At 42.9% G+C, this 13,623-nt stretch overlaps 1 protein-coding gene across 3 annotated transcripts in view; it reads right to left on the reverse strand.

Moving 5' to 3' along the window:
- LOC120515670 (A disintegrin and metalloproteinase with thrombospondin motifs 16) overlaps positions 1-13,623 on the reverse strand; it is a 330,557-nt gene that overhangs the window by 106,472 nt on the left and 210,462 nt on the right. For all 3 annotated transcript variants that reach the window (XM_039736888.1, XM_039736889.1, XM_039736891.1), the window contains 2 exons: positions 12,712-12,835; positions 8,489-8,733 (listed from right to left, as the gene is read on the reverse strand). In XM_039736888.1, the coding sequence (XP_039592822.1) occupies positions 8,489-8,733; positions 12,712-12,835 (369 nt within the window). The remainder of the gene's footprint in view (positions 1-8,488; positions 8,734-12,711; positions 12,836-13,623) is intronic.

The following is a 13,623-nucleotide window of genomic DNA, read 5'->3' on the forward strand; positions in this document are numbered from 1 at the left end:
TATTTCTTTCAATCAGGTTCGTATTTGTAGGATGTGTTCAAGTTACATTCCATGTTTGTCAATCGTTGTAAAGTTAACAGGTTTCATTCGTCGATTCCTTTTTTACTGCATCAATAAACAGCTCGTCTTCCTCTTTATCTGAGATGTGACACACTGCATGCACGGGTTTTTTTTTACACTGTCTTCCTTTAGCGGGACATTGACTTTTTCCACCGTGTGCTTTGCTTCCGCAGTAGCTGCACTTATGAATATGCTTGTATGTGTCACTCGCTTCATATTCTTTTGCTGCCTTCTCAATTGTGTAATGTGTTTTTTGTTCAGCGCCCTTTGGAGCGCTTGCTTGTTGTCTGCGTACTGCGTTCACAGTCAGTTCACGTGAGCCGCTTGAATTACATGGATGGAAGGTTCTCAGCTGTGCTTGTGCTATCTTGAGATGTCCATGGCTTCATTTAATGTTAGCTCAGACCCAGCACTTAAAAGTTTTTCTCGCACTTTTGCTGAGTTTGTGCCAAACACTATTCTATCCCTGACCATCTCATCTTCGCTTGATTAAGCACAGTCCTTCACCAGCAATTTTAACTCCATTACAAAGTGATCAAAAGTCTCGTTTATACCTTGCGTCTTCTCACTAAGCTTGTATCTCGCGAATATCGTATTCGTCTTAGGCATTACAAACGCCTCGCAGCGGCAGCATGTCTATTGGATTGCTGCTGATGGACGGCCTTATATGGGCAGGCACTCAATTACATGGGAGGCGTGGTTATGGGGGATGCAATATAGGCAGGCAGCCAACTACATGGGAGGCGTGGTGATGGGTGACGCAACTCCGCCTCACACGGCGACCGAGCTGCAGGCTATGGCCGTATATATGTACGTAAGTAGGATTCAGTTATGATCGTTACACGTAGAATTTCTAAATGAAACCTGCTTAACTTTTGTAAGTAATCTTAACTTTTGTAATCTATACTTTTATTAGTATAGATTTATGAATTTTTTTCATATCCATTGTTTTTCTGTAAATTGTTTATCTTCTAATCAGTTCTTTTAACTTATTTGTTTTAGTATTTATGTAATTTTTGAACTTTCTTTGTTTACTGATTTATTATTGATATTTTTTGATTTTATCGTACAGCGCATTGGTTTACATTCATGGTGTTTTAAAACTGTGCTTTATAAATAAATTTTGATTTGATTTGATTTGGTGAAGGTCTCAGGAATGTCGATCTGCTCAGGTCCACAAAACATTTTCACACAGCTCTTAGAAAAGAGAAAATCAATAATTTCGGAAATGTCTGCTATTGCACCATGAGAGCTTCTTCAAGCCATGGAATTAAAGAACGGGTTTAATTAACGACAAGACTCTGCGTCTAATTACGCAACTGGTTGGAGGGAAATTGGTTGGAGTTTGAAGCCCTGACTTAGTTGGTCCCCTCACTTCACATTTCATTTGTGTTTAAGGAAAGAAATGAAGCAATTCAGAGGAACGATGAAGAGATTCAGGGGTACAAATCTCAAAAAACAAGTCAATTAAAATGAAAGGAAAAGGAGTTAATTAGCAGCAAAAACTGGTCACCAATTAAGAAAAACGCTAGAATGAAAACCTGCAACCACTGCAGCCCTCCAGGACCAGAGTTTCAGACCACTGATTTAGAGGGATAGTATCCAAAAAAGAAAACATTTACATACATTTTATTCTCCTAAAGTTCCCAAATCTTTGAAAATCAACCTTTACTTGGGCCTTTCCTTTTCATAAGGCTAGTATTTAAAATGACATTGCCTTGAACTGGATGAATTTGTTAACCCTCACATACTGTTCATATTTCATTCCTTCACAGTATGGTGCAGGTCAGTTTTGACCCAGGCCAAGAATTCCCTCACATAATGAATTTTGTTATGCACATGTGCATGGGAGGCAGTCGATGGGTTTGACTAAATGTATCTAAGTGCTGGACCAGGGGTTGGCGATGCACACTAACAACTTTTCTGCTTCCTCTGCAGACTTTCAGAAGGAAATCCCGCCTGACGTCTCTTCCGGCTCCAGCCCTAATCCCACTTCTGCTTCAGACCCTCAAAGGCCCCTCCTTGGCTACCCTCTATAAATCCAGCACATTGTCTGTTGTATTCAGTTCAGTTGTGGACTCAGTCTGTTAAAACTACTCAGATTTTTGCTCTAACTGAAAACTTTTCATTAAGTATATGGGGTGGATAACTCAAACCTTTTTCTTGGTTTTCTGTCTATGCCAAATTTTGAACTACTGAGCTATAGTCAAATTTGACTCAGAACAGCTTTAATGTACAAAAGTTTGTAGCACCCATACAGGTCAGGTCAAGTCAAGTCAGGTTAGGTTAGGGAACATGCACTGGTACGGCACGTTGCTGTACCCACCACACGACAAAACAACTCAGGATTCTGGTTGAGAACCCCCCTCATCAGAAACGAATTCTGGCCAGAAATGACCATCTATCCTTCAACCAGGTGATACATAGGCGTCCCCTTGACCTGGTCCAGACTTTCAGGTCATCAACAACGAGGATCCTGTGAACTGATCGCCCACAGGGAATCACACTACATTGGCCGTAGTGCTGTAATTGTAACTCCATCACAATACAGGTCATGTGCCTCATTCGGGACTCCATGAGCAACACAAAGTCAAACCAGCGGTACCCAAGGATTCTCCGAAAAGACACAAGAGTCCAGTCTTCATGTCAGGTCACTGGAGAGTGTCCATGCCTCACAAACAGGAAGCACCAGGACTCTAAAGACTTGGACCTTCGTCCTTTTGCAGAGATACCGGGAGCGCCACACACCCATTTCCAGTGACCTCACGACCCCCCATGCTCTCCCAATCTGTCTACTGACTTCATAAGAAGAGTCACCAGAGACATGAATGTCACTGCTAAGGTAAGTAAACCTCTCGATGAGGTCGACACTCCCTCTGTAGACAGACACACTGCTGATGGCCGTGCCCAAGAGGTCATTAAAGGCCTAGCTCTTGGTTTTTATCAGGACACTCGCAAGCCCAGACACTCCAACTCCTCACTCAGTCTCTCGAGAGCCCCGATCAAAGCCTCCATTGACAGCATCATCAACAAAATCAAGATCAGTGAACCTATCTTCACCAACAGATGGCCCACATCTGTGGTCCAGTAGCACCTGTACAATAGTACAGGTAGTCCAATACTGAGGAGCTAACACTTCAATGTAATTCTGCTTGCCAAACTGCTCTGGACTCTGTGGCACCATTAAAAAACAGGCAACTAAAGCCCTGCTCCGAGCAGTGGTTAAATACTAATACCCGTGCCTATAGACAGGAGTGCGGGAGAGCTGAGCGGAGGTGGAAAAAGGACAGGTTGCAGGTTTCTTTTGAAATATTGAGAGAAAGTTGGTTGTGTTATCAGAAAGTTTTGAAAGCTGCAAGATCAAATTTTTTTTCTGAAGTTTTTGGCTCTAACTCTCTCAACCCCTGTGTACTTTTTAACACATTGAGTTCTGTACTTAATGCTCATGAACCTGTCTTTCTGGAAGCCTCTAGGGCAGGGGTGCCCACACTTTTTCAGCTTGCAAGCTACTTTTAAAATGACCAGGTCGAAATGATCTACCTACATTAAAAATGCTATATATACAGTATAGTATAGTAAATTCGTCATTAGATACGGGGGTCTTCCCAGACTGTCTTAAGACTGCTGTAGTTAAACCCCTTCTTAAGAAACATAATCTTCACCCCTCGGCTCTTGAAAATTTTAGACCCATCTCTAACCTGCCTTTCTTAAGTAAAGTTCTGGAGAAGGCAGCCATTATGCAGTTAAATGACCACCTCAATAAACCTGCTATTCTTGATAAATTTCAGTCGGGTTTTAGAACAAATCACAGCACAGAAACTGCAATCGTTAAAGTAGTAAATGATTTGTGAGTGAATGCAGACAGAGGCCATTTATCTGTTCTCATCCTCTTAGATCTGAGTGCTGCATTTGACACCATTGATCACAACATTCTTAGAAATCGCCTTAGTCAATGGGTGGGCCTCTCTGGCAGTGTCTTAAATTGGTTTGAATCCTACCTGACAGGGAGAAACTTCTTTGTTAGTTGTGGGAATTACAACTCGAAGACACATGATATCCGATATGGTGTTCCACAAGGCTCTATCCTGGGTCCGCTGCTCTTCTCAATCTACATGCTTCCGTTAGGTCAGATTATCTCAGGTCACAACGTGAGCTACCACAGCTATACTGATGACACACAGCTGTACTTATCAATAGCACCTGATGACCCCGACTCTCTTGATTCACTAACACAATGTCTGACTTGTATCTCAGAATGGAGGAATAGTAACTTTCTCAAGTTAAATAAAGAGAAAACTGAAATCTTAGTGATTGGCAATAATGGATACAATGAGGCTATTAGAAATAAACTGGATACATTAAGATTAAAAGTCAAGACGGAGGTAAAAAGCGTAGGGGTAATTGTTGTTGTTAGGGGTATATATATATATCTCAGTTGAAGTCTGAATCCCAGTCTGATTGTATGGGTGGTTACCTACCAGGTAACGCATGTGGTTGGTCTGCAAGTCAGCAAACATTCACCACGGGTGCCCTGTCAGTTGCGAGAAGCAGATTATAGAATGTTACATAGTTAACTGTCAAATAATGCAGAGTACGCTACACGTGTTTCTCCCTATTTTGGGCTCATCAGGCGTACACACTCCAATGCACCCCTCATTGGGGATCAAACCTCAGACGTCAGACTAAAGCACTTCGATTGTTACATTGTGAGAAAAAAAATCCTCTTCCAATTCCACCTTCAGCCCATACCCTCCTCAAACATTTGTTTTTAAATCCCTTCTTTCGTCGATATAAATTGGAAGGCTAACTAGATCACAGCCGGAGTTTTGCAGTAGCTTGCGCGTTTGATCGTGCATGCGGGATGACCAGTGTGTTTGAAGAAAAGAGATCTCAGACTGGCCACCCTGTATGTTGTGATGGATGGCTGGCTTCATATTCGGGCCCTCACCCCCAGGCCGCCAGGAGGAGCTCTCCCGACAGCATGGACGTGCCCCGAGTTCCAGCAGGGCCTCATGGACTTTGTAGTTTTTATACACAGCCCTGCTGGATACCTTGGGGACCACAAGGAGTCGCTGTAGGGAGGCTCGTGAACTCGTACATGCCCTATAACCTGGAAGTGCGTCATAATCCCGTGACAGGAAGAAACGACGTGCTTCCAGGGTGAAGATATGGACTATTGACCCTGACCCGGAAGGGATAAGGACTTGTGGACTGTGGGCAGGAACAACTCCTGGTCAAGGGGTATAAAAAGACTCTGGGAAAGCCCAGACACTGAGCTGAGCTGGGAGGAAGGGTGGCTAAGTGTCTGGGAGAGGAGGATTGAGTGCATTATTGGAGTATTGTTATTTATGAGTAGTATGGAGTGGAGGGTGCTTAGTGCACTGCATTATAAGAAAATAAAAGAGTCTTGCACTTTTACTTGGTGTTTGGAGTGGTACCTGAGGGTTCAAGAGGTGGATCAGAACCTCTGCTGCGACAATGTCAACCAAGTGGCAAATGCCATAGAGAGGATATATGATAGACTAACGTTTAAAAATTTTTCTTTTGAATGCAACGCAATCTACCAGCACTACCTTTGCGATCTACCAGTCGATCGCGATTGACACATTGGGCACTCCTGCTCTTTGTTACTTTTTTTTGAAGAAGGTTGTAAGTACTAGGGCCCTCATTTCACCAACTTCTCATGATCCAACCATTTTAATACCCTGTTTGGCTGTGTTTGATCACTTCAAGCCTGTCACTCTCCCCTTTTTAAAGCAGCTGGTTTCCAGTATGAAGCCGTCTGGCTCCCACCTTGATGTTGTCCCTCCTCGACTTCTTAAGGAGGTCTTTTCTACCTTTTTGTCCTTCTATTCTCACAATTATTAATGGTAGTTTAACCTCTAGTGTGGTGCATACAAATTTTAAACATGCTTGTTGCGCAAACCACTGCTGAAAAAAAACGGGCCTGGACCACTCTGTTATGTCTAACTTTAGGCCTATTTTCAAGCTACCTTTTTTGTCCAAACTCTTGGAAAAAGTCACCTACACCCAACTGAAGTCCTTTCTGGACGAACATGCAACTGTGGACGTGTGCCAGTCTGGGTTTAAAACTCGCCACAGCACTGAGTCCTCTCTGTTAAGGGTTTTTAATGACATTCTTTTAACAGTGGACTCTGGTGACTGTGTACTACCTACTGTATGCTTTTGGATTTAACAGCAGCCTTTGACACGATAGACCATGAGATCCTCTTTGATCTCCAGGCTGGAGCAGTGGGTGTGCATCACAGGTTCAGCTCTCCAATGGTTTATCTCTCAGATAGAAGTTTTTATGTAAGCATTGATGATTTTATTTCCACCTCTGTTGCCCTCCCCTGGGGGGTACCACTGGGCTCCATCCTGGGACCTCTTCTGTTCTCCTTGTACCTGCTGCCACTCGGTGCTATTTTTTGTGAAACACCGCATTTCCTGTCATCTTTATGCAGATGACTGTCAGGTTTATTTCCCTCTGAAGGTCCGTGTTCTGTCCAGCCCTTGCTTGATTGCCTTATTGGCATAAGGAGTTGGATGGCATTGAATTTTCTAAATTTGAATGAGAACAAGACAGAAGTCATGCTATTTAGACCCAATAGCACCAGCGGGACCCCCTGCATCGACCTTTTCACTGTAGCTCAATTTGAGAAATGCAGGATCACAAATTTAGGTGTGAAAATGGATTCCACTTTAAACCTTGATAGCCATGTGAACGCAGTGGTGAAATTTTGCTTTTTGCTTTTTCCAGTTGAGGCGGCTGTCAAAAATCAAGCGTGTTTTGTCTAAGCGCAACCTTGAAACAGAGATCCGTGCTTTTATAGCATCTCGTCTTGATTACTGCAATGCACTTCTGTTTGGAATTAGCCAGGCCTCCATTGCTCACCTACAGCTGGTGCAAAATGCCGCTGCTCGATTTTTAACTGGCACAAGAAAGCATGAGCACGTTACCCCGATTTTGGCTTCCCTTCACTGGCTTCCAATTCGTTTTCGAATCCATTTTATGATCCTTGTTTTTTGTTTTTAAATCTTTTAAAGGTTGTGCCCCTCTTTATTTGTCAGAACTGCTGCACCCTTACGTACCGTCTCGCTCTCTCGGGTCAGCAGACCAGATGCTTTTACGTGTTCCCAAGACACGATGCAAACTCCGAGGTGATCGAGCTTGTTCAGTTGCAGCCCCAAAACTCTGGAACGATTTGCCGTTGCGCGTTAGTCAGGCTCCTTCGCTAGCTGTCTTTAAATCCTATTTAAAACACACTTTTAATCTCTGGCTTTTAACCCAGTATGGTATGTTGACTATCTGTATACTTTTTATTAAGAATCTCTTCAGTTCTTATGTGTTTATGTGTTTCTGTTTCATTTACCCTTCGGTTTTGTGTGTCTGATATGTTGGGTTTTCTTTTTTTTATTGTACAGCACTTTGGTCAGTTTTGATGTTGTTTTTAAAGTGCTTTATAAATAAATAGTATAACATTTTATAATATTTTCTCTTTTGTGTATTTTCTTTCAGTTTAGGAAAAGGTATCAAATTTCAGGCTAAAAGATTGACATTTAGGGTATTTTTACTGCTGATGAATGTCAAAACATATCTAATTTGATGCGAACCGCAGGGCACACACACCAAGCGCCAATTTAGAATCGCCAATGCACCCAACCTGCATGTCTTTGGACTGTGGGAGGAAACCCACCCAGACACAGGGAGAACATGCAAACTCCACGCAGGGAGGACCAGGGAAGTGAACCCGGGTCTCCTAACTGCGAGGCAGCTGCACTACCCACTGTGCCACCGTGCCAGCCTATCTTGAATGTTCTATTTGTTATTAGTACACTTTTGGAATTTATTTTTGAAGAGGTGAGCCCCAGTATTTCTTGACCATGTCAGAGACATTTGAGATCATGACATGTCTGTTCACTTTGGATTGTCAATACAACCTCATTTTGTTAGTTGTTTGCTGGCTATCCTCTGCTCTTCTACATGTTTTGTTACTCGATCCACGTTGGCCAAACCCACCCATCTCAATATATGAAAGTCGGTGAGTTTCCAACGGCTACAAACTACTTCTTCAGTTATCAGCTGCTTGACCCAGTTGTTCTGAATCTTCATTTTTGAGATCTTATATCATCTGAAGTCAAAGATGAAAAAAAAAAACCTCATATCTCCTCAGCCTTCATGAACATTTGATTCTACCACTGCAACTCAGATTACAAAAACTGGTCTTCAGTACCTCTAGGTTGAACCACCAAACGTACTGCTTATGTAATGACATGGCGTTACAGCATTAAAGATGGCTTAACTAAACTGGCCTTGTGTGGTTATCTTCAAAGCCTAATTAGTACAATCATAGGAACATCAAGACAAATTGCATAATCCACCAATTCAAATCTGAGAATATCTCTAATAATGTCTGTATGGACATACCTCAATAATCAGGGTCTCATTAATTGGTCCTAATGACGAAAGGGTCTCTGGGCGATGGTATGGCCGCTTATACTCAAAGATTGTTCCGGCGAATTTGTGTCGACCAGGCCAATCGATTGTCCATTGTCCATTAAGGTAATACTTCTGCTGCAGATTTCTCACAGATAAATAGGAACTGGAGCTGTTCATCTCAAATACACGAATGCTGCGAGCTCCTGCTGGAATAGTTAGAACGTGGTAGTATTCTGTCAATACAAAAGTACCCGACACAAGTATGTCAGAGGCATGGAAGATCATTTAACTTTCAAGATGATACATCTCTGGAGAAAAAGAATGCATCTACTCAAATATTTTGAAATTTCAGGAAAAAAAACAAAACAGAAACATTCATCGAATGTTCTAAGCAGCTAAACATAAAAGAATGTTACCGATTACAACCTCAGGAAGAGGACCAGTCAAAGCTGGAATGACGAGATAGATAGATAGATAGATAGATAGATAGATAGATAGATAGATAGATAGATAGATAGATAGATAGATAGATAGATAGATAGATAGATAGATAGATAGATAGATAGATAGATAGATAGATAGATAGATACTTTATTAATCCCAAGGGGATAGAGTGGAATAATGGAAAGACAGCATGAAGACCAGTTATATATCGTGGGTCCGGAAGTCTTCAGACCCTTTCCCTTTCTCCACACTTTTAATGTGTTTTTGATTTTATTTTATGTGGATGAATTTGCCATTTGTGACCGTCGGTCTATACCAGGGGTGGGCAGTGTCGGTCCTGGAGAGCCGCAGTGGCTACAGGTTTTCATTCCAACACAATTGCTTAATTAGAAACCAATATTTGTGAATCTCAGACCTTATTTAATTTTATGGCTTACTAGTCTGCAATGTAAGCTTCTTATATCTATATATATATAATTCACTAAGGCAAGACCGGAAAGCACGCCGGAAGGGGCGTGGATTCACTAAGCTGCCGACAAGTAAGACACTTATGGCGCACGCAGGCAGGAGCCACACCCACCAACTCCAAGACCATTGGATACGACGACAACTCGCAGAGCCACGCCCACCAACTCAGATACGACGACACAGAAAAAACGGCGTCATTTATATTCGTCTGTCGCAGAGGCCACATGCACCTCTGAGACACGTTGACTGTTCATAGAGGCATGTTTCTCGCGGAGGTGAATTGCCATATGCAGCGTGTAAAACGGTTTGCGAGGGGTATCCCATGGGATCCTTAAAACAATCCTTTACAACTGAGGTTAAAACACAATGAAGTAAGCAGTCTTTAAAAGTGAGTTTTCGGTTACGGCACACGACCGCAAAAACTGTTTTACACGCTGCATACAGCAATTCGCATCCGCAACAAACATGCGTCTTCTTAGATGCTCCTGTAGGAACACACGAGTTGGAGGTGGGCACATGAGCGGGCAGTGCATACTGAACGAGAAATCAGCAGACTAGCATGACGGAGGGAGCGGAGTGGACATCCTTCTCCTCTCCTCCCGTTCCACCCTCCGCGCCTGATGCCGTCCAGCCCCATCCCTCCGTCTGGCAGGAGAAGGCGTGATGGCGGTCCGTCAGTTTTCAGTCACAGACGATTGTGTGTTGGTTCGCTCGTTCGTGCATTGTTACAATGTTGCTTTTCTTGCTGATTTATTACATTACCGATTTTTCAAATGTTCATTTCCTCCCTGTACATAAAAATCATTAAAAAACCGGCCTGATTATGCGGCGTATGGTACGCCGCGGGTTGGCTAGTTGTAGATATGTTCCTTTCCAAGGATGTCATCTAAATGATTTGAAGCCTAAAATGTTTCATTTTCAGTCTGTCACATTTTTCTATTAAGGGATTAATTAAATCAAACAGTGCAAGATGAACCCACAGAGGTGTAAATGGAAACAAGTTAGATGGAGAACTGCTGGCTGCTTTGCCATTAAACAGTGAATGCAGCTGTTTAAGATTGAAATAAGCAGTTAAGGGTGGGGAACGTTCACAAACAAGACCGCTAAAATGAAGCCTCAAAATGTCACTTAAGCAATAAGGGCTTCATCAGCAGTAATTGACTTCTCATAAAGAAACTGGGTTGGAATAAAAACCAGGGCCGACATTGCCCACCCCTGGCCTATACCCATTAACCCTTAATGACAAAGTAAAGAACACGTTTTCAGAAACGTTTGCAAACTGATTAATAACTCAAAAACTGAGATCTCTCAATAATAGAAGTATCCAAACCCTTTGCTGTTGCACTCCATGCTCATGTGGATCATGATGGCTTTAATTCTCATCCAGAACTTGATTGGAATCCACCAGTGGCAAACTGAATTGACTGGTCTTCATTTAGAAAGGTACATGTGGACGTGTGTGTAGACGGTCTGACAATTCATACCGTACAGGATAAGACTGGCCAACTTTGTTGGAGTGAGAGGCCTGTTCTCGTCCTGATTGTTTGAATGGTTCTATCAATCATCTTTTGTTCACCAGTGACCAACTTTAACTATATCAGAACTCCACTGGCAACTCCTATAAGTGAAAATGTGAATACAATGTTTCTTTCTGAATTATTTGTGTCAGAAGCTGCTCACTACAATACAATAAAAGCACAGGTCAGGTCAGGTTGGGGAGCAAGCACTGGTACACGGTGTTGCCGCACCCACCACATGACGAAACAGCTCTGATTGGCAACCCAACTAAAAGGGCAAATTAGTGAATCATGCGCATGGAGCAATCAGCGTGACCATCCCTCATTGTCGGCCCCATGAGTCGTTTAGCACAAGGGCCTACATTCATGGCATAAAAGTCTGAGGGGTTAAAAATGAGAGTTCAGATTGAAAGATGGGGACGAGCATCATTGGGGTGTGTCCCCTGTGACAGACGGAATGGACCAGTTGGACTACTCTTCAGGGGGCGACTATGGAGTGCAGGTTTGGGAGATGAGGACTCAGTCCAGCTGAGCGAGTGGACCAGGGGTGATTGAGGGTTCTTGGAGGAATATCACTGCAGTGACCGACGGAGGTAGCAGAGACTCCAGAGCTCCAGGGGTAAGCAGCTAAGATGGCCGAGAGGGAGCCGTGAAGAACGGGCTCATTGGTGTCTTGTGCCTATTGAGTGACTTCAACTAAGAGCCGGAGAGACGAGAAGGGGACACCTGGAGCTCAAAACTGAGAGAAGGTTGATTGTGACTTTAATTTGGTGTTTTAACTATTTATTGACTTTCAAATTGTTTTACATCACCGGCACTATTTAAGGATTTATTTATTAAAGAGCTTTTCTTTTTTTTTTTTCAATAACTGTACAGTGACACTTTTGCTTTTAATAAATACACAACACACTGTTTACACTAAAACTTGTTGTTGTCTCCCCACTTGTCCTAGTCTATCCTCGGTTCATGAACTCTTTGGAGAATCCTTGGACACTGCTGGTTTGACTTTGTGCTGCTCACAGGGTCCTGACTGAGGCACATTGCCTGCATTGTGAGGGAGCGTCAGTTATGGCACTACGGCCATGTGGTGCCATTCCCTGAGGGTGATCCAGCCCACAGGACCCAAGTGGCTGGATCAGGCCAAGGCTGACAAAACTAGTCGAACAACTGAAGAGCAAATTAACAAAATACACTCCAGTTTTAAGATCACACTTGATTCGCCGGGTGGCACGTTGGCACAGTGGTAGCGCTTCTGCCTCGCAGTAAGGAGACCTGGGTTCGCTTCCTGGGTCCTCCCTGTGTGGAGTTTGCATGTTCTCCCCGTGTCTGAGTGGGTTTCCTCCGGGTACTCCGGTGTCCTCCCACAGTCCAAAGGCATGCAGGTTGGGTGCATTGGCGATTCTAAATTGTGCTTGGTGTGTGTGTGTGTGTGTGTGTGTGCGCCCTGCAGTGGGCTGGCACCCTGCCCTGGGATTGGTTCCTTCCTTGCACCCTGTGTTGGCTGGGACTGGCTCCAGCAGACCCCCCGTGACCCTGTAGTTAGGATATAGCCGGCTGGATAATGGATGGATGGACTTCATACACTGGGCATGACTGAAACACAAGGCCAATACTCACTAAATCTGCACGTTAACCCTAAAATAAAATCATACAAATTGTAAAAGAGAATGAAAATTATTTGATACTTTAAATCAGGAGTGAGATTCAAAAATGTAACAGCAAAATAAATTATGACTGACATGGAGCAGGGAAATCTGGGAAACACGGCCGAGGATCACTTACGGTTGTTGTAGTGCTGCTTGCTGTAATGGCCTTTGTAGATTTTACATGTTGAATTGTTGCCTTTGCAGACTCCACAGATATCTGGCACAGCACTGGAACCCAAAATGCGATCACAGCCAACTTGCTACAAAAAAAAAAAAAAAAAAGATTATCATAAAACAAATAAATAGAAACAATAATGACAAAAATAAAAATACCAAAAGTGCAACAGGAATCATGCAACTTCCCCCTAGAGACCTCTAAAGTATGGTTTCCCACAGTATTCATTTCTTGAAAAGTTATTGTTTTATTATTTTTTTTTTAGAACTAAAGTAATTTCCAAGGTAAGTCAACTGAAAATGAAAAATATCTTCAAAGAGAAATATAAATAAATAACAAGCTGGTTAAGTTTGCAGATGATACCAAGATAGGTGGATTAGCAGATAATTTGGAATCCGTTATATCATTACAGAAGGACTTGGATAGCATACAGAATTGGGCAGATTTGTGGCAGATGAAATTTAATGTCAGTAAATGTAAAGAATTACACATAGGAAGTAAAAATGTGAGGTTTAAATACACAATGGGGGTCTGAAAATCGAGAGTACACCTTATGAGAAAGTCATAGTGGACTCTAAGCTATCGACTTCCCGACAGTGTTCACAAGCCATTAAGAAGGCTAACAGAATGTCAGGTTATATAGCGCCTTGATGTGTGGAGTTCAAGTCACAGGAGGTTCTGCTCAAGCTTTATAACACACTGGTGAGGCCTCATCTGGAGTCCTGTGTGCAGGTTTGGTCTCCAGGCTACAAAAAGGACACAACAGCACTAGAGAAGGTCCCGAGAAGAGCGACTCAGCTGATTCCAGGGCTACAGGAGATGAGTTATGAGGAAAGATGAAAAGAGCTGAGCCTTTACAGGAGATGAAGAGGA

The sequence above is a fragment of the Polypterus senegalus genome, chromosome 15 (assembly GCF_016835505.1).
Source record: "Polypterus senegalus isolate Bchr_013 chromosome 15, ASM1683550v1, whole genome shotgun sequence".
Lineage (NCBI taxonomy): Eukaryota > Metazoa > Chordata > Cladistia > Polypteriformes > Polypteridae > Polypterus > Polypterus senegalus.